This window comes from Pungitius pungitius, chromosome 19, assembly GCF_949316345.1.
Source record: "Pungitius pungitius chromosome 19, fPunPun2.1, whole genome shotgun sequence".
Lineage (NCBI taxonomy): Eukaryota > Metazoa > Chordata > Actinopteri > Perciformes > Gasterosteidae > Pungitius > Pungitius pungitius.
Genome location: NC_084918.1, coordinates 780,606 through 803,901, shown reverse-complemented (window position 1 = coordinate 803,901; position 23,296 = coordinate 780,606). Strand labels below are relative to the sequence as shown.

At 51.3% G+C, this 23,296-nt stretch overlaps 4 protein-coding genes across 6 annotated transcripts; 2 read left to right on the top strand and 2 right to left on the bottom strand.

The window, feature by feature from the left end:
• Window positions 1-614: 614 nt before the first annotated feature.
• Window positions 615-5,366, top strand: msl2b (MSL complex subunit 2b). Of its 2 annotated transcripts, none has more exons than XM_037456455.2 (3): window positions 615-1,625; window positions 2,733-4,042; window positions 4,347-5,366. In XM_037456455.2, exons 1-3 carry the CDS (start codon window positions 1,484-1,486, stop codon window positions 4,644-4,646), a joined length of 1,752 nt encoding a protein of 583 aa, XP_037312352.2. In that variant the 5' UTR covers window positions 615-1,483; the 3' UTR covers window positions 4,647-5,366. The 2 variants fall into 2 exon arrangements, with proteins under 2 accessions (XP_037312352.2, XP_062415250.1); XM_062559266.1 differs by lacking the exon at window positions 615-1,625 and adding an exon at window positions 1,640-2,273.
• A 1,450-nt stretch (window positions 5,367-6,816) lies between these two features.
• LOC119198677 (tumor necrosis factor ligand superfamily member 10-like) lies at window positions 6,817-10,138 on the bottom strand. The gene is made up of 6 exons (XM_037456104.2): window positions 9,992-10,138; window positions 9,389-9,514; window positions 8,311-8,356; window positions 8,122-8,235; window positions 7,707-7,936; window positions 6,817-7,326 (listed from the first exon to the last, which is right to left on the bottom strand). Exons 1-6 carry the CDS (start codon window positions 10,097-10,099, stop codon window positions 7,117-7,119), a joined length of 834 nt encoding a protein of 277 aa, XP_037312001.2. The 5' UTR covers window positions 10,100-10,138; the 3' UTR covers window positions 6,817-7,116.
• A 5,217-nt stretch (window positions 10,139-15,355) lies between these two features.
• On the bottom strand, window positions 15,356-19,138 carry LOC119198880 (neutral cholesterol ester hydrolase 1-like). The gene is made up of 5 exons (XM_037456454.2): window positions 18,947-19,138; window positions 17,979-18,201; window positions 17,809-17,878; window positions 17,467-17,638; window positions 15,356-17,389 (listed from the first exon to the last, which is right to left on the bottom strand). Exons 1-5 carry the CDS (start codon window positions 19,079-19,081, stop codon window positions 16,790-16,792), a joined length of 1,200 nt encoding a protein of 399 aa, XP_037312351.2. The 5' UTR covers window positions 19,082-19,138; the 3' UTR covers window positions 15,356-16,789.
• Window positions 19,128-22,487, top strand: LOC119198789 (proline-rich proteoglycan 2-like). 2 transcript variants are annotated; one of them, XM_062559260.1, is made up of 5 exons: window positions 19,128-20,028; window positions 20,095-20,141; window positions 20,210-20,358; window positions 20,466-22,307; window positions 22,382-22,487. In XM_062559260.1, exons 3-4 carry the CDS (start codon window positions 20,282-20,284, stop codon window positions 21,028-21,030), a joined length of 642 nt encoding a protein of 213 aa, XP_062415244.1. In that variant the 5' UTR covers window positions 19,128-20,028; window positions 20,095-20,141; window positions 20,210-20,281; the 3' UTR covers window positions 21,031-22,307; window positions 22,382-22,487. The 2 variants fall into 2 exon arrangements, with proteins under 2 accessions (XP_062415244.1, XP_037312483.2); XM_037456586.2 differs by lacking the exons at window positions 19,128-20,028; window positions 20,095-20,141; window positions 20,210-20,358 and having other exon boundaries at window positions 20,955-22,307.
• Window positions 22,488-23,296: the final 809 nt, after the last annotated feature.

Below are 23,296 nucleotides of genomic sequence, written 5' to 3'. Positions count from 1 at the left end.
TCAAACTCACGAGACGTGAGTGACAATAAGTCAGACGGGTTATATTTAAACATCCCACAATAACCTGCAGGAGCGTCACAGCGAGGCAGGAATCACTCACAAAGACAGACGACCTATTTAAAGGAGGTCTGAGCCACAAGGGTCCGCTTCCCTCAGCTTTCAACCACTTCCTCCGGTCTTCATCCGCAGCTACAGTCCACTGTCGAGTGTGTCATGCGTTTCCATGGTGATCAGAAACTGTTTTAAAGCATCAGAGACACTTAAGAGGCGTTTCTAATATATTTCATACATCTTAATGTGCTGGTGTTTTTTTGTATATACGTGTATGTATGTGTGTTTTTATATGTTTGTATACAGCGCATGTGTGTGTGTGTGTGTGTGTGTGTGTGTGTGTGTGTCCATTCCATTGTTTCTTTTATATCAGCCGCGTTATCTCGCGTGTGTTCTCGCGAGATCTGGCCAACAGCGCCCCCTTGTTTGTGTGTGTAAAAGCAACGGGACGTACCGAGGAGCACTGCGCGGCTAACGGTAGCACGGCACACAAACGGGGATTTAATTCACTTTCGCTGTCCGCCGACACTCAGCGGGGCGTCCAAAGGCTGCGGCAGGACGTGGTTTGGGCTGAGCCCCCCCACAGGTCTTCCCGCCGGGCCGAGCGGCGACGAACGCGAGCGTCCCGCTAATCCCGAGAAGGGGGGAGACGCGGCCTGCTTTCGTAGCGGGCTTTCCGGTGCGTCTGAGGCGGCCAGCGCTGTCACCGGAGCCCGGGGCTTCCGCTGGGTGGTTTCTGTTCACACGCACAGAAGCGGCGGAGCTTTGACGTTATTTTTGTTTTCCTACCTGAAACCTTCCCGCCGCTCATTTGTATTCTTATCGGCGAGCTGCTTTCCGCGTTTCTCTGCCGAAAAGATTATTTTAAAGCCGCCGCGGCCTGTGTTGTTTGCCCGGTGCCGCAGACGCGAAAACCCTCCGCGGGACAATAACAACAACAACAGTCACAAACGAGCCCGATGGGGCCGCTGTGCCCGGCCGTGACGGGACTAACGGAAGCCTCGGTGCGGGGAGGCTATACCTGCGCCGTGTGACACCGACCTGAGACCCCGGGACGAGCGATGGCTGCGGACTACGGAAGTATCGCCGGGGAGACCCCTGCTACCCGGACCTCTCCGTCCCCAACGCCGCTGCGTCGATGCTGCTAGCTGGGCAGCCACCCGGTGAGGATTGCATGGAACCGAGCCGAACCGACACGGAGGTACCGACGGACGGATTGGATGAGTAACCCCGACAGCACCAGGCGTAAGCTGCTTGACATGTTGGCTCTACCGACCCGGGACCGACGCCGTTACACCTCCATGTGTCTCCATTGAGAAAAACACTGATTTAGCGCCCAGTGGTGGTGGTGTTGTTTTTTTTTAACGTAATTAGTACACCGTAACCGGACCGGAAACCCCCGAATTTGGAGCCCCCGGTACATGCAGCGGAGATGAACCCGGTGAATGCGACCTCTCTCTACGTGTCCGCGAGCCGCTCGGTGCTGCAGTGCGACCCCCGGGACCCCCGGGCCCTCGCGGAGCTCTGCAAGCTGCTGCCGTTTTTCCGCCAGTCCGTGTCCTGCCTGGTCTGCGGTGAGTGTGCGTGTGTTTGTGTAGTTTTTATTTGAATGTGCTGCAACACGCGTGTAGCGGGTCCGGTGTTCACGAGGGGCTCGTTGTTGTCAGCTGTGCGTGCTGTGGGGGCGAAGCTTTAAATAATGATGCGTTCGCGTACAGTTGGACATATCTAAAGTGGCTCCACTACCGGGAAGTAAACATGTACTTTAACCGGGAAATGTTCGGTCTCAGGTACCACTCACATTGGATAGGGTTAGGGTGTGTTTTGCTTTGCATGAATTCTTTTTAAATAAATATTAAAAATTATTCAATGTGTAGTCAAGTATTTGCTCAAGGGAAATAAATGTTAAATAAAATCAGACTAGTACAGAAATGTATTTATTTTAAACGTCTGTGTGTGTAAAATATATGTATACACACACATTAGTGTATATACTGCGAGTAATACTACTCTGTTTACCTAAATATATATACATATCTTTAAGTTACTACTTTCGCAGCGGTGTCTGTACAAAGCCGCCGTTTCCGCAGCGCAGTGAACGCATCGTGACACACCCCCCTCTGCGTGCCGTGTGGCAGCATCGGGGCGTTGCTCGTGTCGTGTGGCACCCTGATCTCCTCCTCCTCATTATCAACGCTGAAGTACGGAAGCTGCACTTTATGGTAGAACTGGTTCCTTTGATTTGTTGTCTCATTGTGAGGCAAAAGGCCCTCAGCTGTAGCGGGTGGATGGTGCAGCACCACCTCCTGGGTGAAGGAGGCCTTCTGCGGCTTTCATTACGCTCGCAAAAAAGCACCTTCGCTGTGCTGATATTAACGCAACACAGAAGCACTCATCACGTCGTGTTAGATCTTCATGAATGGACCATCACCCCCCCCCCCCCCAATCTGCAGCTGCACTCCCTAGTGAGCGGCGTTGCTGAGGAAGCTCCTCTCAAAGAGCGGTTGTCATCCTGTCGGCACGTTGCCAGGCAACGCTGTGGTTTACTAAATGCCCCTCAGTTTAAAGGAGGAAGTCTGTCGGTCCCTGAATGTTGCGCTGTCTGTGTATCGTGGGGTTAGATGAAATTCATCTAGGTGTCCATCTGTGTTCCCTGTGAATGAATCGTTCCTCGCCTCCAGGTAACCTGCTGCGGGACCCTATCGCCCCCACCGACTCGTCATGCCAGCACTACGTGTGTCGGGGCTGTAAGGGTCAGAGGATGCAGCTGAAGCCGTCCTGCAGTTGGTGCAAGGACTATTCTCGCTTCGAGGAGAACCGGCAGCTCTCCCTGCTGGTCCACTGCTACAGGAAGCTGTGCCTCTACATCACCCAGTCGCCGCTCGCCCCGCACATAGCCAGCGCCGCCGGCGACTCGCCGGAGCTCCGGGCCGTCCTCAACGAGGGCCTCTCGTTGGCCGAGAGCGAGCCGGAGGCCGAGGACGCCGCGGCCCCGGACTCGGCCCCCGGCTCGGAGGCGCTCCGCCCCGACGCAGCTCCTCCGCCCGCCAAGGACCTGAAGGCGGCGCAGCCGAGCCCCGTCGGCGTGAACGGGCTGCACGGCTGTAACGGGCTGGACGCTCTGCAGCGCGTCGCCGTGGAGACGGGCGGGGGCGTGGCCGAGCAGGAGAGCTTTTCGGAGGAGATCCCGCTGTGTGTGAGCGTCCGGGGGGCGGGGCTTTGTGACGTCGCTTCTTTCGGGGACGACTTGAAACACGGCGGGGGGCCGTTGTTGTTGAGCGTGGAGGAGGTGCTCCGGACTCTGGAGACGGGCGCCGACCCCGATCCGACCCCCCAGCCCAACGGACCTCACTGTCCCCCTGACTCCCCCCGCCTCTTCGCCTCCCTCCCCCGAGGGAACAGCCCTCGCCCCCTCCAGCCTCACCCGCAGCCCTCGCCGCAACCCCCCCCTCAGCCCTCCACGGTCGTCCCCCACGCCCCCCCTCGCTACCACCGCAAGCGCTCCCGCTCCGAAAGCGACAGTGAGAAGCTGCAGCCCCTCCCCATCTCCACCCTCCTGCGGGGGCCTCCCCTTGGTGCCAACAGCTCCCCCCACCACCCGAACCCGGGTGCCACCACCGAGCAGGAGCCCAAGTTCCCCGCCGCCACGCCCCACCCCCACCCGCCCCCGGTGCCCAACGGGGGGCCCCCCAAGGTGGGCAAGACCGTGCTAGTCTCCAACAAGGCGCTGAAGAAGACAGTGGAGCACCACGGGGCCCCCAAGAAGGCCTACACCAAGGCCCGGCAGGGGACCCCCAAGCCCCGCACGCAGCCCCGAGACCGGATGCCCCCCCACGCACACGCCCACCCGCTGATGCACCCGCCCAGCCCCTCGAAGCCACTGTACAAAAAGCCCGTGGAGAAGAAGGGCTGCAAGTGTGGGCGGGCCACGCAGAACCCGTCGGTGTTGACCTGCAGGGGGCAGCGCTGCCCCTGCTACTCCAACCGCAAGGTCAGACTCCTCTTTAATGTATTATTGATCATCTGCTCACTTCATCAGCTGTTATGAGCACCAGGACGAGGGAGAAGGCCAGTTGGATGTCTTTTAATGTTACGTTTATTTTATTTTAAATATTTAAGCTTCTTTTCGATCGCTGTTTTTCTGACTGAAGCCTCCAGCACTCGTGATGTGTTCAGGTACCCTCGGAGAGTCCAATGGCGTATTTAATGAAGTCTGATGAACCAGGAGGTTCAGAGCTCCTTCTTGACCTTTCAGCCTGTTGTTGATGACCTCATGCTGTTATTGTGCTCCTCAGGCGTGTCTGGACTGCATCTGCCGCGGCTGCCAGAATTCCTACATGGCCAACGGCGAGAAGAAGCTGGAGGCCTTCGCCGTGCCGGAGAAGGCTCTGGAACAGACCCGCCTCACGCTGGGCATCAACCTCACCAGTATCGCCGCCGCGGCCCTCCGTAACCCGGCCGCCAGCCCCCCCGGCAGCGCCCTGCTCAACGTCACCACGGCGACGGGGGCGCCTGTCACGGCCGCCTTCCTGTCGGGGGCGGGGCACGACAGCAGGGGCTTCGACGACTCGCTGGAGATGCGGTTCGACTGCTGAGGTCCCGCCCCCTGGTCACTGAGAGGTCATCAGAAACAGAGGAGGAGCTGTTGGGTCACTGTACGTTTGTGGGGGGGGTTCTGTAGTCTCATGTTGTGTAGCTAGTGTGTGTGTGTGTGTGTGTGTGAGAGCATGAGTGTGTGTGTGTGTGAGTGTGTGAGAAGGGAAGAGTTGGGTTTGCAGGAGCAGAGACACCTTCATCCTCCTCATCATCAAAGACTGGTGTAATTTATATGAAAATAACTTTTTGTACACGCACTTATCGGAGGACATTTGATTCTATATTTTATAAGTTACATTAATCAGCCCACGGAGGACACAGGGGGGAGGGGGAGAGGGGGGGGGGGGGGGGTCACCTGCATTCAGCCAGAAGGTCGATCGCTGAACGATGATCAGCCTGATGAGGATTTAACGATCTAATTTACCTGTTTAATCACGGGTGTGTTCGCCCCCCCCCCCCCCCCCCCGGTTCATGGAAGCTACACACATGCTAATCGCTCCCTGTCTTTTGTTGTATTGTCGTTGTTTTTCATTAACATTTGTAGTATTTATTGGTCGCCTACGACGCAGGATGTTTTATTTTTTGTGTCGATCTGATTCGTTTCCTTCTTCGTGTTTCAGTCTCAAACGTTTATTTTATTGTGTTCTCTCTCGGGGCATTTCAATACCTGTAAGATAACTGTAACATATTTCCACAAATAAGAAAAAAAATCAACTTAACGCCGCCGTGTGTGTGTGTGGTTCTTCCTTCAGAGGGCAGTTCCTCAGATGGACAGCAGGGGGCAGCATTGCGTAACCATAAGAACGTCCACGTGACCTCAACTCACCTTTCACAAAGAAAAAAACATCTAAAACCTGATTAGAGGGCAGTTGTTTGTCAGGTGGAGTTTTATTAAGCACATCTGGTGTGATATTCACACACATGCTGCGTTCATGGTCTATTGGGAAAAGGAGAACTTCAACTTGGTAACATTGATCAGTTTATTGGTTTTCTCTAAACAGACTTCAGTGACCTTCATGGACTCTCCTGCCGCCTGAAGGTCATCAGACCTGAAGTGAAGAATGAACATCCACCTGTCAATGTCACAGATTTGGTCAATGATGCTTTAAAACCTCTGTTAACGTTTCTGCTGCTTGTCTGCAGCTGATGCCGAGAATACCGCCGTTCCAGGAGGGCGCTCGAACGCACCGTTCGGAGGGGAACCGCCACGCTGCTGCCAACACAAACACAAGGCCTGACTCCTGGGGAGCGCCTCGTGGTTTAACCGTTTTCACAGCGTTAATCTTTCAACGCTCGTACGATCCAGCTCTGGAGGAAGCTTCTCAACGTGGCGGCAAGTTGGAGAGTGAAGAATTACACAAAACGTAGCAGAATATTTACAATCTTTCCACAAACACACCAAGGGGACTCAGTTCATTGCTGATGACAGATTAACACAAAAACAGTTTAAAACCAAATCGTAGAATTCAGATTATCACCAGATATCCCCCACAAACGACCTTGAACGCAGCATCATAGCTGTGATGTCACACGTTGGTTTGTGAGTGAGGAGGCTGGGACCAAAAACTCATGTTTACAATGTTTACTGAGGGAATAAATCAAGAGAGAAGTAGAGTCATTTCCTCATAGACTTCTATGGGAGCAGAGGAGTCGCCCCCTGCTGGTCACTACACAGAAGTAGAGTCATTTCCTCATAGACGTCTATGGGAGCAGAGGAGTCGCCCCCTGCTGGTCACTACAGAGAAGTAGAGTCATTTCCTCATAGACGTCTATGGGAGCAGAGGAGTCGCCCCCTGCTGGTCACTACACAGAAGTAGAGTCATTTCCTCATAGACGTCAATGGGAGCAGAGGAGTCGCCCCCTGCTGGTCACTACACAGAAGTAGAGTCATTTCCTCATAGACGTCTATGGGAGCAGAGGAGTCGCCCCCTGCTGGTCACTACACAGCAGTAGAGTCATTTCCTCATAGACGTCTATGGGAGCAGAGGAGTCGCCCCCTGCTGGTCACTACACAGAAGTAGAGTCATTTCCTCATAGACGTCTATGGGAGCAGAGGAGTCGCCCCCTGCTGGTCACTACACAGAAGTAGAGTCATTTCCTCATAGACGTCTATGGGAGCAGAGGAGTCGCCCCCTGCTGGTCACTACACAGAAGTAGAGTCATTTCCTCATAGACGTCTATGGGAGCAGAGGAGTCGCCCCCTGCTGGTCACTACACAGAAGTAGAGTCATTTCCTCATAGACGTCTATGGGAGCAGAGGAGTCGCCCCCTGCTGGTCACTACACAGAATGCAGCGGTTCTGGCCACGTCAAAGCACCAGGAACTAATACACCCTCAAATACAAAATATCAGCTTAATTCGCTAAAGTCCAGATGCCCCCCCCCTGACCCCCCCCGGTCACAAAGGGTCGATTCTCTCAAAGCCTTCGGTCCGCGAGGCGAGAGGCTCCCACGATGCGTTCGTGGTCCTCTAGCTGATGAGAAACGCTCCGAAGAAGCTGCTCCTCTCGTCCATGTCCACGGCGGACGCGTTGGTCACCGTGACGAAGAGCCGGTCGCCAGCGCTGAGCGGGAAAAGCCCCCCCTGGTGGGCGGAGTACAGCGAGAACTCGGCTCCCCGGGACCAGCAGGAGGTCCGGCTGGTCTTCATCAGCAGGATGGGAACCGGGTAGGAGCTCACCTGGGGGAGAGGGAAGTCCCTTAGTAAAAATCGTTTTGCATTGTTACGTTTTGGGAGAACACATCTGGGTGAGGGAGGGGGGGGGGATGAGAGAGAGAGGGAGGGGGGGGGGGTGTACTGAAAAACATCCCATTTGGTGTTTAGTTTAAAGTCCACATCTGGGAGCCAAATGTCCCAGAAACACACCAGAAATCTTTGGTAATTTTCTGGGTGACTTTTTTCTCATTTTCCCATTTTACAACAATTTGATGATTTAATGAGGATCACATTTTATCTCCCAGAGGCTTCGGAATGTTTGGAATGTTGGGAACCGTTTTTGGAGAAGAGGGTTCCATGGCTCCACACGAGGAGGTTTTCATATGAATCAAACGGACCATCACCTTTTTGTAGATGAACTGCAGCAGCGGCCTGCCCCTGTCGCCCCCCCCCTCCTCCTCCAGGGGGGGGGTGTGTCTGAAGTAGGTCTGGGCGTAGACGTAGTAGAGGCCGGGCCGCGGCACCACCAGCTCCCCGTCCACCAGCAGGACGTCCTGCAGGAAGGCCAGCCCCTTGTGCCCCTCCCACCACGAGATCTTCTGGCCCTGGACCCGCCGCCCGGCGGGGGCCGGAGCTGAGGGGTCAACCGACACCAACAGGAAGGTGAGGATTTTCAAAGTAAAAGACGACTCGCGGCCAAGAAAAGAGAAGAACTATCTAGTTTAGATGAAATTCAGTGAATAAACATTGAAAAGACCTTCAGGTCTTCATCCACGTTGAACCTGATCAAAACGTATCGATGACATCATCTCTGCTCACCTCCTCCCTCTCGCTCCACTTTGGGCACAAAGCTTCCGGTGACGTGTGCAGCCACTTTGGGGCGAGGAGCCTTGTCCGCAGACACGAGCGAGGGCAGCACCCGGGACACTTCGTCTGTGGGGGGGGGGGGGGGCAAAGGAGTGAGCGGGGGCAGGAGGAACAGCAGGTGTTGTCAGGTGAGTTGCTCACCTCTGACGGCCGATGAGATCTGCTTCTGGTATCGCTGAGACAGCGACTGTGAAGACAGGAGGAGATCTGTTAAGATCTGTTAAGACCCCCCCCCCCCCCTCACCCCCCTTCGCTTTAAACAGGTGCATCAAATACTAAAGTCCTGTTAGAATCCTGGACTTCAGTATTTCACTTGAATTGGTTGTGTTTCCTGTGAAGGTTTAATTCTAATAACTTACGGAAGAAAGAAGCTTTATTCTTCTGTGGAATTTATACAACATTCTCAACTTAAGACAAAGAGAAACAGATTCAATGGAATCCACATGAGGATGAAGTCATGTTTATTTATAATAACACGTCCTTCTGCCAAAATAAAAGCTCATCTTACATTTGTGATCAGGAGCAGATTTAAAGCCTCGTTTTATTTAAACTGCTTCGGCTTTCTGTTGTGAACCAAATTTAATCTGAAAGAGACAAAAAACACACTTTGTGTCTCTGTGTGTGTCTGTCTGTGCATGTGTGTGTGTGTGTGCGTGCAGGTGAGCACATTCCTGTGCTGATTAACCCTCCATGAAGGAGTTCTTTGTGCGTCTGCAGACGAAGATTCGGATCATTCAGCTTTTTTCTTCTTCTGGTGTTTCAGAATCGAGGAGCACAGGAAGCTCAGAGAAATAATATTTAATCATAAAAACGTAGTAACAGTGATTAGTATTCAAATAAATACACACGTACACACACATATGTACAGATGCTGCCGTGTCTTTAAAGCATCCGTTGGGACTATTTTCAGCGGCGGAGTGATCCAGAGTGAGGTGTGTGTTGGTGGTGACGTTATGACGTCAACATTAAACAAGGGGAACTCCATAATGTGTTATTGATTAATGAAAAGTCTTCTAGAAAATGATGAAAATGGATTAAAAAGGGAAAATGCTTTTTAGTGAAGTTCGATGAATCAAATCAGATTTTCTCAAGAAGAAGAAACGCAGAAGTTCTAATAAGAAGTAACATCTGCTTTATAAATCAACATCTGGCCAAACAATCACAGCTGGTGCAAAACTACTGATGGTCTCCAGGGTGTGTGTGTGTGTGTGTGTGTTACCTTCTCGATGAGCAGGTGGAGCTGCTCCGTCACCTGCCAGCACGGGTCCCCGCGCACCGCCGTGATGCTGCGCGGGTCTCCGCCCGTCAGGCAGGACGCGCTGCTCCTGGCGAAGGTCTCCTTCATCTGGGGGGGGGGGGGGGACGAACACAGAGTCAACCCGCCGTCACTTGTTCTTCAGCTCCTCGTGCACGTCTCATCCGGGTTAATTACTGATTCCTGTAAACCGAATCCAGGTAACCAGAGCACGTGCCCAAACAAGCAGGGTGAGTCCGCGCGCACGCACGCACGCACCTTGACAGAAATGGTAATCACAGCTGATCATAAGAAGCTGCTTCCACTTCCTGCTTCGTGCTTTGCACAAGCAGAGAGAAGACGTGCGCGCGCGTGCGTGTGAGCATTGAACGCGTCGCACAGAAAAGAACAAATGAAAAGAAGTTCCCTCACTGCGCGCAACAGGCTCCACGCGCACTAACAAACGACGCGCGCACACCTTTCAGGTGTCAAAGGTCAACTTTCCAAGAACAAAGTTTTGCTTTAAGCCGCATTTACGAGCCGATCACCTCGCGCGCGCGCGCGCCCTGTTATTCGCGTGCGTCTTACCGAGTTGAGCGCCGCGGTGAAGCGCAGCACCGTCACCGTCACCACCAGCGTCTGCAGCAGCACCGCCAGCAGCAGCAGCACGCCGAGCCGCGGCCCGGAGCCCGTCATCCCTCCACCAGCAGAGAACAATGGCACCGCGCTGCTCCCTCCACCTCCACCCGGCCTGGGGGGAGGAGGAGGAGGAGGAGGGGGGGCGGGGCCGGGCAACAAGCCTTTTCCCTCTTTGAGTTTCTCCTGGAGAGATTCTTGGGGAACGCAGGCTCATGTTCCATCTATCGACATAATAATAATGACCCTCCATGCAGGTGAGAGGACACTTCCGGGGGACAATTTAAGCTGGTTCCCCGTGAGCAGGAGAGCGCAGGTCACATGTCAGATGTCTTGGACCACAGCAGGCTGACGTCTGACGATGAGATTCTTGGAGGCTTCTATCGGCTGCGTTCCTGAAAACACGAGGTTCTCGTTAGCTCGCCGAGGACAAACCATTTCTGAAGATGATACAAATATTTGAGGTTGGATGAAAGACAAAAAACCTTTTCCCAGTTTGTCTCTCAGCGTTGACCCGTCAGAATAAAGTGGACTTAGTCCACTGAACAATGTCCTTATTAAGAATGTTTTTTCTTCAGGCCTTTGCCTACTTAACGCCACATTGGACCACATCTGGTGGTGGATGTTTTTAAACATGACGGAGTAGAGGATTCTACGTCAGTATCAACAGGCTCTCAGTAGATCTAATACGTATAAATGCAATATCCTCAGAGACGTTACATATCTTCTGGTGTTTAGTTCTTGACACAGGTCGCTGTGACACGGAACCTTACGTCCCGGTTTTAATTCCACACTATTTAAGAGAATAAAGATTTGAATTTGAATGTCAAATTCTAAATCTAAGCCTTCCAAAAACTCTTTCATGTTGTTACTAAAACTTCTTCTCACATTTTTCAAATAGCTTTTTGGGAACCAGGATTAAAAAAGAAACGAAGCTCTTTAACCGAAGGACGGAGACACGGAAAGGCCCCCAGCCGAGGACGGGCTCAGCCTTTAAATGGATCCTGATCCCGCTTGGCTTCTGCATCTGGAACATCTGGCCTCAATCTGCCCCCCCCCCTCCACCTCTACCTCCTCCAGGGAGACGCTCTGCGCTTAGGGTTTCACTCTGCAGCGCCTGCTGGGGGTGATTGTGTGTGTGTGTGTCTGAGTGTTGTGTGCGTGTGTGTTCAGACAGAAGAGGCCCAAACCAAACCCCAAACTACATCTCGGTATTTTTGTCCAGAGGTCCCTGCAACGTGGGCAGAGATTGGTGGTCCCCACGATGTAACACACACACCTACACACTATTTCTGAACGGCGGCCAAGTTTGTGATGGGGAGACGAAGACGAGAGCTGACCGACTCCCCCCCGCAAAGTCGACTCCCTCCCTCCCCCGCCCCGTCTCTCCTGGTTCACATTACAGCCGATGTTGACGATGACTACAGGTACGCTGTGAAAGGCTGTTTCATACATTTCTGCCAGTGAAAGTCAAAGCTTCAGGTATTAAAGCATCATTCTGTGTAGTGACCAGCAGGGGGCGACTCCTCTGCTCCCATAGACGTCTATGAGGAAATGACTCTATTTCTGTGTAGTGACCAGCAGGGGGCGACTCCTCTGCCCCCATAGACGTCTATGAGGAAATGACTCTACTTCTGTGTAGTGACCAGCAGGGGGCGACTCCTCTGCTCCCATAGACGTCTATGAGGAAATGACTCTACTTCTGTGTAGTGACCAGCAGGGGGCGACTCCTCTGCTCCCATAGACGTCTATGAGGAAATGACTCTACTTCTGTGTAGTGACCAGCAGGGGGCGACTCCTCTGCTCCCATAGACGTCTATGAGGAAATGACTCTACTTCTGTGTAGTGACCAGCAGGGGGCGACTCCTCTGCTCCCATAGACGTCTATGAGGAAATGACGCTACTTCTGTGTAGTGACCAGCAGGGGGCGACTCCTCTGCTCCCATAGACGTCTATGAGGAAATGACTCTACTTCTCTCTTGATTTATTCCCTCAGTAAACATTGTAAACATGAGTTTATGGTCTCAGTCTCTAGTTTGAAGTCTTCTTCAATGCAGCATGAAGTTCATTTAGTGAATGATGGTCCATTTAGAGTCATTAAGAGTCAAACAGACCATAAAGCAGGGGACGCTTTAGGGCGGGGCCTAACGCTGATTGACAGGTCCCTGAATTTGTTCTAAATCACCACTTTGTGGGTTTCAGCTTCTACGGTGAATCCTGAGTCCTTTGGAGCTCTTTCTCTCAGTGCTTAGCAAGGAAAACTCACACATCCTCACCCCCCCCCCCGCACACACACACCCACACACACACACATATACACACACACATACACACACGCTCGCACGCGCACACACACACACACACACACGGCCAGAAGCATGTGGATGGCCCACACACGTGACTCATGAAGCCTCCTAATGAGTATTAATGAGCATTGAGACCCCTCTCTGTCCTCCAGATGTTGGACCAGCTGTTGGGGGTTTGACCCGGATCGAAGGCTCTGGATCGCAGGTGGAGGTGAGTCTGTTTTAAGACCCGCCCCCAAAATAACAATCATCCACGTCAACAACAAACAGACAAACTGACAGCAGCAGGTCGGCAGACAGGTAGGAGCAAAGGTTGGTAAAATGTAACACATGGGTTATAATGCAATGTAAGTCGCACACACACACACACACACACACACACACAGACCTACAGGCTCCAAAACACTTTCACACACGCACAGGCATGTAAACGCTTTGGATAGGAGAACACTCACACACACACTCACACAGACACACACGCACACACACGTCAACCTAAAACCCCTCCAGAATGAATCTGACATAAAACTAAATGGAGCCAAAAAGAAAACGTTTTGTGAACTTTGGAAAGTCCCCAAAAGTTTCCTGTTTGCTCATTGGTCAGCTCATAAGTTTGCGCCGTGCCCATTGGCTGCCTGTGTCCCCCCCTCTGTGTGAGTGTGTGTGTTATGGAGTGTACATATGTGTACTTGTGTGTCTGTGGGAGTGTGTGTGTGTGTTATGGAGTGTACATGTGTGTATTTGTGTGTCTGTGGGAGTGTGTGTGCTCAGCCCAGACATTGTTCAGTTCTGGGTCCTGTGTTTTTTCTAATAGAACCCACTCTTAACAGTGTGTGTGCGGGGGGGGTGAGGGTGTGTGTGTGTGTGTGTGTGTGTGTGTGTATATATGTGTAGTGTGTAATGTGTATGTGTGCAGTTCACGGCCCACATTGTGATTTCCTTCCTCCCTACCAATCCTTCTCTGTCCTCTCTCCCCTTATTTTTATTTCATAATTGCGCCCCCCCCCCCCCCGGCCTGTCAGGAAGAAGTGAACAATATGACCTTTAGTCTCAGCGATAACATTCTCCCACATGAATTCCCCGCCGCTCCGGCTTCCCTTTCACATTCTCACCGGTTAGTTTCACTCTGTTTTCCTTAGAAATGATCGTCCTGTGATTAACGAGGGGGGGCAGGAGGGGGGGGGGGGGGGGGGGCAGGCCGCCTAGGGGCCTCCGGCGCGGGGCAGAGACAGGTCCCCCCTCTACAAGTGAAAGAAAGAACGAAAGTCCACGAGGGGGGGGGGGGTCTTGTCACTGCTTCTCTTCTCATCGTCACCTTCACCTTCATCATCACCTTCACCCTCATCATCACCTTCACCTTCATCACATCAAACTGCATCAAGAGGAAAAACATCTATTTTTCTTTAACGCACCGTTTGAGAGACAAAATGTTTCCGTCTAAATCCTCAACGAGGAGAATGTTTTTAGAATAACTCGTCTCCCGTCATGGTTTTATTACATATATATTAGGGCCGGGACTTTAGCGCGTTAATTACGATTACTTAATTATAATGTGTATTAAGATGAATTAATTACACAAAAAATAACACATTAAACATTTTTTACGCATTTTGACACTTATTTTTTGCACCGCGGAACGTTTCTCACTGGATGAGTTTCGGGGGGACCGATTATACTGGAGCACCAACTAGCGTCCATGACTTCAGACAACAACAAACCACAGTGAACATGAACGAAGAAGCTGACGAGACCGTGTCGGGTGGCCCCGTGAATGGGAAATCTTCTTATAATAAACACACGGATGGAAGCGTCGATAAGAGCGTGGTTGTGTGTAAGCTGTGCAACAAGGAATTCACATCGAGCCTCAAGTATCACCTCAACGCAACACAATTAGCAGCTAGCGTGGACGTACAAGGACCCACACCCAACCCACACTGCACCAGATGACTGGTTTAAGGACCAGGGTAACTAAGTCCACGTCTGATTTAACCTTGAGATTGCTACTCAAACCTCAAAACTCTTTCAAAGCAGAAGTGATGTCTGCATGAAGGGGCACGAACCCACAACCTCAGACAGCAGGTTGGAGCCTGCAGCCCTTCAGTTGTTCCCTTGTGCTATTCAAGCACATGCGTCATTGTGTCCGTTTCTCATATTAGACCTTGGGATTGTTTACTAAACCTCAAAACTGTTTCAAAGTTTACAGTTTGAAGCCCTGACTGCAACCAAACCCTCCTTCTGAGAGAGCAGGTTTGAACTGAGGATCCTCCACACTTCAGCCTTCCTGCTATCTCCCTGCACTGTTCCACCACACACCTGTTGATGCTTTTGAATCCAACCTCAATTCTCATAGATTCTCAGGCTGGAATCCACAACCGTTCCATACCGTTATAATAGAATTGCAGGTCAAGTAAAGTCATATAATGGCATTTCTAATAAAGCCCTTGTTGATTTCACTACTTTTATGCTGTGATCCTTATTTCACTTTTTTCGACATGTGTGCTGATGCCCGCGTGTGAATTGAGAGGATCCATACCGACTCCCCTATGGAGCTAAACCAGTCTGAGGGTCCTCCTCAGCTGAGTGGAGAATAAATCCCCGAAGAAATAAACACGTTTGACACACGGCACCTTGAGGAGAGAGAATCAAATCCCAAATGTGGATCAGGAAGGTCAGCTTTGATTCCACTAGAGACACCAGAACTCACGATGATTCACAGTGTCACTGTTTGTTTAATATATCTCATATATATGTGTACATAGAAGATCAAAGGCAGATTTAAATAAAGCATAAATCCATCACGTTCATGAATCTCCATCATAAACATCTGCACTTTGTTTAACAGCAGATGTGCTGATTGGCGCCATCTGCTGCGTCAAACCTTTATTCTGAAATTACAAGTGAAACAAATTAAAATATAATTGATGACACCCGTAATTTAAGACTGCATTTATTTGAATGTATAATTAATGTTTGTTAATGAAATTGACAAGAAAAAAACAAAAACATCTGAATGGGTCATAAAAGCTTTAATTTCATAAATAGATCACAAAATAGTGAATAGTGAACATCTTACAGTGTGTAGAGACACCAGCTATGAATCATCAATCACATTTCATCTCATTCCTGAGTCCAAACCACATCTGGTCACATGACCACGCGCAGCATGAAATGTTCTCATGGGGTCATGTGACCGTTAGTGACTAATAACATTTCTACGTTCATTTCAAAACACAGAATTATGATTCTTTCCTCTGATCATCATTTCATTGTTTGATCTTCAAAATGTGACTCAATCGATCGATCAAACTAATCACACGTTTACATTTTTATGTCAAAGAGAAATTCAAACTTTTGTTCATCTGCAGTGAAAAAATTCATGTTATGTAAATATTTCATCATCTTTACTAGAAATATTCCGTGTTGTTCACACTGAACGAGCTGCGAGGGCGTCATCATCATCCTCCTCTTCCTCCTCTTCCTCCTCTACAGCACGTTCTTCAGAGCCACTTTCAAACATACAATATTGCACAATCCAGTGAGTGTACACAGCTGTGAACCCTGGCCTACTTCACCACACACACACACACACACTAAACAGGCCAGTGAAGGTTAGTGTGTGTGTGTGTGTGTGTGTGTGTGTGTGTCTCAGTGCATCTTAAAGGAACAAAAGATAAACTTCCTCTGAGAGTTTCCGCATTAGAAGAATATTTGTGGCTCTTTTTTCCTTTTTGGTTTAAAAAAATAACCTGAAGTTTGTTTTCTTTATTTTAAAAGATCCGATCTGACGTTTTAATCTGGATTTATTTCTACTGCTTCTCTAATATAAATGTGAATGAAAATAACAACAATTCACAGAGAAACTTCAACTTTGGTTTGTCTACATGTTCATTTTGTTAATGATTGAAACACCTTTTGACCTTTTTATTAAAACCCAAATAAACCGACAGGTTTTTACCATTCGAAAAAAATTAAAATAATCCGAACTCAACAATCAGCGTTCAAACTGAAGCTTTAATCCCGTAGATTAGGATTAAACGCTCTTTCTTTTGTTCAAACGTGTTCTGGTTCTGAAATTCCTGCAGAGAGGAAGTGTCACTGGATTCTTAACCTGGATTTGGGATTATTCCAGTAAATAATGTGTGAAGAGAGACGCTGGCGTTGGGCCACCGGGTCACATGACTTCACTGACCTGGGAGTCACATGACTTCACTGACCTGGGAGTCACATGACGTCACTGAGCTGGGAGTCACATGAACACGGACATGCGAGGGGGGGGGGAACAGGAAGTGACATCAGAGTTCTTAGGACTTTTAAAGCTTTGAATCGGAGCCTTTTGGATCTCGGTTCTGTTCTGACGTTGCAGACCCAAGCACCTGCTCGTCTGCCCCCCCCCCCTCGCCCCCCAACCCGGATCACCGCCATGAGGAACCACCATGCAGACCGCCTACAGGTTCTGGTCCAGCCAGCGGATGTAGCCGCTGATGCTCCTCCGGCCGACGGCGGACGCCACGGGCGGGAAGGCGAACACCATGCAGCCGTGGAACCCGTCCTCGTAGTGGTCGCTGGTCACCGCCACGCCGGCGTCCCGCAGGCGCCTGGCGTACATCAACCCGTCGTCCCGCAGCACGTCGAACTCGCAGGTCATCACGTAGGCTTTGGGCGTCGCCCCCAGCACGGCGCTCTCCGCCAGCAGCGGCGCCGCCCGGGGGTCCGTCAGCCCCGGCAACGCGCCCGCCGCCGCCACCGCGCCTCCTTCCCTCACCACGGGCCGGAAGTGCTTCCTGCGCTCCGCCGGCAGCAGGGCGGTCCAGTCCAGCTTGGCGCGCTGGTCCAGGGCGCTGTGGTTGTTGGCGAGCAGGAGGGGCTCCAGGGAGGCGTCGGCGCCCAGGTACTGCAGCCAGAAGCGGGCCATGAGGGGCCGGTGGAGGATGGGCACGGCCTGGTTCTGCTGGTAGGACGGGGTGTGGAAGTCCAGCGCCTGCAGCACCGGGTAGATCAGCGCCTGCAGCTTGAACCTCGGCGCCGGGCCGCGGTCCGAGCCGAGCTGTGGGAGGCAAGCAGCCGTTTAGAACGACCGGGACCGACCCGGGAAAACAGCTGAGCCCTTCCCCGCCGCCGTACCTCTTGGGCCACCGCGGCGGCCAGGTTCCCCCCGGCGCTGTCCCCCGACACGCACAGCCTCTGCGGGTCCACGCCGTAGCGCTCCAGGACCTGAGCTGACAGGAAGGCCCGCGCCGCCGCCACCGCGTCGTGGTACTGGTCCGGAAACACCGCCTCCGGGGACAGGCGGTAGCTATGGCGACGGGACCGGGAGACAACAACGGGACGTTACAGACTTGATGTCCCGAGGCGACTTGTCTCTACAGAGGTAGAGCGGGTTTGGATGTAAACAATATTCTCACAGCTCGGATTATTCTTCACTTAATGAATCAAATAAAGAATAGTGAAACGCTGTGAACTTACTCCACCGACACCACCACAGAGTCCAGGTCCTCCGCCATTCTCCTGCAGAGACGGTCATATGAGCGCATCCCTGTGGAGCACACGGCACATTATGTCAGCAACAACAAATAATCACATTATGTCAACAACAACAAAGATGAAACATGAAACTGTCTTGAACAAACACTCACGTCCGCTGCCCAGAGCCCACCCCCCCCCGTGGAAGTACACGACCCCCCTCTTCAGCCGCCGGCCCCCCTTCGGCTGGAAGACTCGGGCGGGCACGCCGCCCAGCTGGGAGTCGGTCACGTGCACGGCGGAGCAGGAGCGAGCCTCCACCTCCTCCACCCAGGACACCACCCGGTTCAGCAGGTGCACCCGGTGGCACACGCCCAGCGCGTGAACCACGTCGCCCTGTGGGGGCAAACAGGTAGATGAGGTGGAGGTCTGATCTCTCTGCTGGATAATAACCATATACACATATATATACATATACTTATATGTGGTATATATACATATATGTGGTATATACAGTATATACATATATGTGGTATATATAATCCTCAATACAATGCTGATGAGTGGATCTGACATCTACAGAGTCTTTTAAATGAGCTGAAGAATTCTTCCACGGTTGCAAAATAACCGATGAATAGATGAAGGTGCAAATACCTTATTTAAAGTTAAAAAATAGACTTTGGAAAAAGTATTCTTGTTAATAAAAATGTTCAAATAAACAGGGCGTGAAAACCCGTCTCACTCGTCGAGTAGAAACTTCAGTAGAGAGGCATGACGTCATCGGGTTTGTGTGCGTGAGCCGCCTAACAGGTTATACACAGCAGCGGGGTCAAAGGTCACCCACCCTGCTGTGACAATGCACAGTACACTAGTGCGTCCTGTATGTTACAGGTACTGGTATTTTGTTTATATATATATAATATATACATGCTGGTATTACACATCTACTATTACATTCTATTCTGCTTTAATACGACATGTTATTGATTCTATTCTATCGTATTAAACTCTGCTCTTTTAGAATAGTCCACTGCGCTTTTTGTATGTTCCTATAATGAATTCCTCCGCAGTGCTCCTGTCATCAACCTGTCCTCCTCCTCCTCCTCCTCCTCCTCCTCCTCCTGCTCCTGCTCCTCCTCACCGCCTGAATGAAGCTCCGGAACAGCGCGTCCAGCAGCATCAGCTTGACGGGCTCGCAGACCCCTCCGGGCAGCGGGAGGTAGACGTAGTACGCGGCCGCTGAGAGCAGCGCGGCCCCGGCCAGAAGGAGCCTCATCGCAGGGCGGAACTTCTTCTTGCTTCTCGCCGCTCGCGCGCGACCGAACTCCGCCGGCTGAAGGCGACCGGAGGCCACGCACGGGAACCCACGCACGCGGAGGAATGACACCGACTTCAGAATAAAAGATGAGATTAAAGTTTCCACTCAGCGACACGACGACGATGCGGACAACATGCGAGAAGTGTCTTATTTTGAAGTCTTTCTTCAGGAAGTTGTGTGGGCCTTGCGTAACGTGGTTGCTGCTGGGAGATGTAGTTTTTTGGACATTCAGACGTTCTGTATATATTATTATCAAATGATTATTAGTATTCTAATAATTCTTCAATACTTCTTAATACTACTAATGTATTTTCATTAGTTAATTAAAAAAATGCTTAATTTAATTTAATCAATTGTCTAGGTAAGAAAAAACCTGAAATTAACATCTTTGTGAATCCTATATTGTTTTAAATTCAAAACGTTAAAAGCCACATAAAATATTTGTCTGAGTTATTATGCATAGGTGTAAAACAATATGTAGAACTCTAATCTAGTGCAGCTGAGAACATTATTTCACTGTTTTTACTTTCTTCTGCCCTCTTCTGGATCTTTACTGAAATGGTAGTTTTATCTCCTGTTGAATGAAGTTTGGCTGAATTTACACACAATGATGAAGCTGAGCACCTTTTTCCACCTTGTTCAGGAAGGACATGCACAACGCCTTTCCTGTTTCCCATAATGCAATGGCTCTGCTGTCAGATAATTAGCTATACTTGCCTTCAACTGCTCACACCTGAGTTCAGTTAGTCGACAGGGTAAGAGGGGGGGTCGACCAAAGAAAGCTCTCTTCAGTCACTCCCTGTTTTTAAATCGGGTTCAGTTTTTTCGTGGAGTTGACAGAAGTGCTTGTGTTTGCTGCTTCACTAAACGGCAACTGTGGCTGAAGCCATGGAGTTTCTCTTGAGGTAAGTGTCAAAGTAGTCTTTTTAATCATTTGCATCATGGTAACTCTGGGGGGGGGTCTCGCCTAGGTGGTTTCTGTTGTCCTTGATAGCTGTTGGAAGACATCAAGCTCATGGTGAGTCTACTCAAGTATAGAAGCTACTCCATTGGTTGTATGTGTGGACCAACATGTCTGCTCTACAGGTTTCAGTGTTGGATATGCTGAGAAGCATGGCGGTAATGACGTGCCAGTTGCAGGCTATCAACCATATGTAAATGGCTTTAAAGCTGGAGACAGATCTTCATGGAGGACTTGGCCTCGTGGGGGTGGTTCAACCTCAAATACATTTGAGGCAAGTAGCTACAACCCACAACTAATAACCAGTTAAATGTCTGAACCTGAAGTTCACCTAATCGGTCTGTGCCAGAAACCCAGTATTCATAATATTATCCTCAACAGCCACAGATTGCAGATTCTGGATATCTGCCTAAGCGACAGAAGCCCCAAATCTCCCATCAACCTAGCTATCATCAGCAGCATCATCATCAGCAGCAGCAGCAGCAGCAGCAACAACAACAACTTGGCTATGCTGCACAACAACAACAGCAGCAGCAGCAGCAACAACAGCTTGGATATTCTTCCCAGCAGCAGCAGCAGCAGCAGCAGCAGCAGCAGCAGCAACTTGGCTATCCTGGCCAGCAGCAACAGCAGCAGCCACCTGGGTATCCTGGCCAGCAGCAACAGCAGCAGCCACCTGGGTATCCTGGCCAACAACAACAGCGACGAAATGGCCAACAACAACAACAACAACAACAGCAGCAGCAACCGCAACCACCTCGCTATCCAGCCCCAGTCCCCCAGCAACCACCTCGCTATCCAGCCCCGGTCCCCCAGCAACCACCTCGCTATCCAGCCCCAGTCCCCCAGCAACCACCTCGCTATCCAGCCCCGGTCCCCCAGCAACCACCTCGCTATCCAGCCCCAGTCCCCCAGCAACCACCTCGCTATCCCCCCCAGCAGATAAAACTGCCCTGCCACGGCGCTGCCCACAGCGCTGCTCATGGTGCGCTGGCGTATCCTCAACCCTCCCAAGCTCCAGCAGAAGCAACCCCGGCATTCTGGCTGTCCCTATTTGCCAAAGCTGCAGCGTCCTCAGGCGCACCGCCACACTGGCCGCCCTCCCCTGCAGCAGCAGCGGCCCCAGGCGCCCACGCGTCCTGGCTATCCTCTCCTGCAGCAGCAGCGGCCCCAGGCGCCCACGCGTCCTGGCTATCCTCTCCTGCAGCAGCAGCGGCCCCAGGCGCCCACGCGTCCTGGCTATCCTCTCCTGCAGCAGCAGCGGCCCCAGGCGCCCACGCGTCCTGGCTATCCTCTCCTGCAGCAGCAGCGGCCCCAGGCGCCCACGCGTCCTGGCTATCCTCTCCTGCAGCAGCGGCCCCAGGCGCCCACGCGTCCTGGCTATCCTCTCCTGCAGCAGTGGCCCCAGGCGCCCACGCGTCCTGGCTATCCTCTCCTGCAGCAGCGGCCCCAGGCACCCACGAGTTCTGGCTATCTTCTCCTGCAGCAGCAGCAGCGGCCCCAGGCACCCACGAGTCCTGGCTATCTTCTCCTGCTGCAGCAGCGGCCCCAGGCGGCCAGGCGTCCTGGCTATCCTCTCCTGCTGCAGCAGCAGCAGCAGCAGAAGCAGCAGCAGCGGCCCCAGGCGCCCATGGGTCCTGGCTATCCTCGCCTGCAGCAGCAGCGGCCCCAGGTGCCCACGCGTCCTGGCTATCTTCTCCTGTAGCGGCCAAAGGCACCCACGCGTCCTGGCTATCTTCTCCTGTAGCGGCCAAAGGCACCCACGCGTCCTGGCTATCTTCTCCTGCAAGAGCAGAAGCAGCAGTGGCCCCAGCGTCCTGGCTATCCTCTCCTGCGGCGGCAGCGGCAGCGGTGGCCCCTGGCTCCCCGGCCTCCTGGGTATCCTCTCCTGCAGTTGCTTCGGCTGCTGCCGCAGCAGGCTAGCTAGTTTCTGGCCCCGGTGGCCTAGCAGGCTGGCTACCCAGCAGTGACAGCCACAGGTGCAACCAACCAGTTGTTACTATTGTGGCGGAACAAAGTTAAGTCTGGATAATGGCCTCAAAAGCCACCTACCTGTCAAAGGTGCCCTAGTAGCTGTAGATATTGCAGGTACCTCAGCGGCCAGTCTACAAACAAGAACTATACCATTTTTGCCCAAAGGGCTCCACAAATGGTACATTTATAGTAACATTGAGTATTTATATGGTCTTCAATCAAATCCATTCCAAAACGGCAATAGGCAAGGTATACAACTTTACTCTCCTTTGTGATTTCAATTAGACTGACTTTGACTTTAACATTTCATTTTTGTGTTTCAGACATCGCAACACTGGAGGTTCTAGACTCCTTCCAATTGAGCGGTTTTATAAACTTGTCGGATTGTTATAAACTCTACTACTTGTATCCTACTCTCAATAAATCTTTTACACAAGTAGAACATCAAGTAGTGGTTTATCTGATTCAAACCCAATGAATATTGAGATCACGTTTCAGGGATTTGACCTGAAACTAGTTTGAGGAAAGCTTGGCTTGGCTCGGGCTCTTCAGGTGATGGTATTCTAGTGCTCGACTCACAGCCTGAGTCTCCGCTGTAGTGGTCCCTTGTCACCGATTGGTTCCACTAATTAGTGATTTGTAGCCACTTTGAGATGTCTTATGTAGATGATTTTATATTGTCGCTATTGAAAGAAATCCAGCTCATGCTAAGTTTAGTCAAGTTGAGAAGCTACTCCATTGGGTGGACTAACATGTCTGCTCTAAAGGTCTCTGCTGCAGCTGCTGAGAAGCATGCAGATGAGTTGCGAGTTGCAGGCTAGTGACCATATTCCTTTAAAACTGGAGATGTATCTTCATGGGTCATAGATGGTGGTCCAACCCCATTCTTATGAGGCAAGTAGCTACAACATAAATGACCAGTTGCATGGCTTAAACTCAGCCAAAGCTATAATTACAGAATGTAATGTAATTCAATCAATGTTTTGTGTTTCAGGCATCACAGCACTGGAGGTTCACGAAGACTCCTTCTGACTGAGCCATTGTATTGACTTGTTCTGAAAATAAAACTTGTTTCCTGTAATCTTATGTTTTGATATTTTGGAGAAGGAGTCAGTGTATTTGGGAATCAGGAAACATTTATTGCCATGTCATTTGCCATACATGGAATTTGACCTGGCGGTTGGTGCATGACAGCAGACAGTATGACAATGGACAACGAGACAACATAGTGCAGGAAT

Excerpts from the sequence above, each read along its gene's own strand:
- LOC119198677 (XM_037456104.2), bottom strand. The coding sequence starts at position 10,099 with ATGACGGGCTCCGGGCCGCGGCTCGGCGTGCTGCTGCTGCTGGCGGTG. Across the intron at positions 8,357-9,388 it reads TCCACCTGCTCATCGAGAAG|TCGCTGTCTCAGCGATACCA; the intron begins GTAACACACACA and ends CTGTCTTCACAG. Across the intron at positions 8,236-8,310 it reads GATCTCATCGGCCGTCAGAG|ACGAAGTGTCCCGGGTGCTG; the intron begins GTGAGCAACTCA and ends CCCCCCCCACAG.
- msl2b (XM_037456455.2), top strand. The coding sequence starts at position 1,484 with ATGAACCCGGTGAATGCGACCTCTCTCTACGTGTCCGCGAGCCGCTCG. Across the intron at positions 1,626-2,732 it reads CGTGTCCTGCCTGGTCTGCG|GTAACCTGCTGCGGGACCCT; the intron begins GTGAGTGTGCGT and ends CCTCGCCTCCAG. Across the intron at positions 4,043-4,346 it reads CCTGCTACTCCAACCGCAAG|GCGTGTCTGGACTGCATCTG; the intron begins GTCAGACTCCTC and ends TGTGCTCCTCAG.
- LOC119198789 (XM_037456586.2), top strand. The coding sequence starts at position 21,067 with ATGGTGCGCTGGCGTATCCTCAACCCTCCCAAGCTCCAGCAGAAGCAA.
- LOC119198880 (XM_037456454.2), bottom strand. The coding sequence starts at position 19,081 with ATGAGGCTCCTTCTGGCCGGGGCCGCGCTGCTCTCAGCGGCCGCGTAC. Across the intron at positions 18,202-18,946 it reads TCCGGAGCTTCATTCAGGCG|GGCGACGTGGTTCACGCGCT; the intron begins GTGAGGAGGAGC and ends TTGCCCCCACAG. Across the intron at positions 17,639-17,808 it reads TCTGTGGTGGTGTCGGTGGA|CTACCGCCTGTCCCCGGAGG; the intron begins GTAAGTTCACAG and ends CCGTCGCCATAG.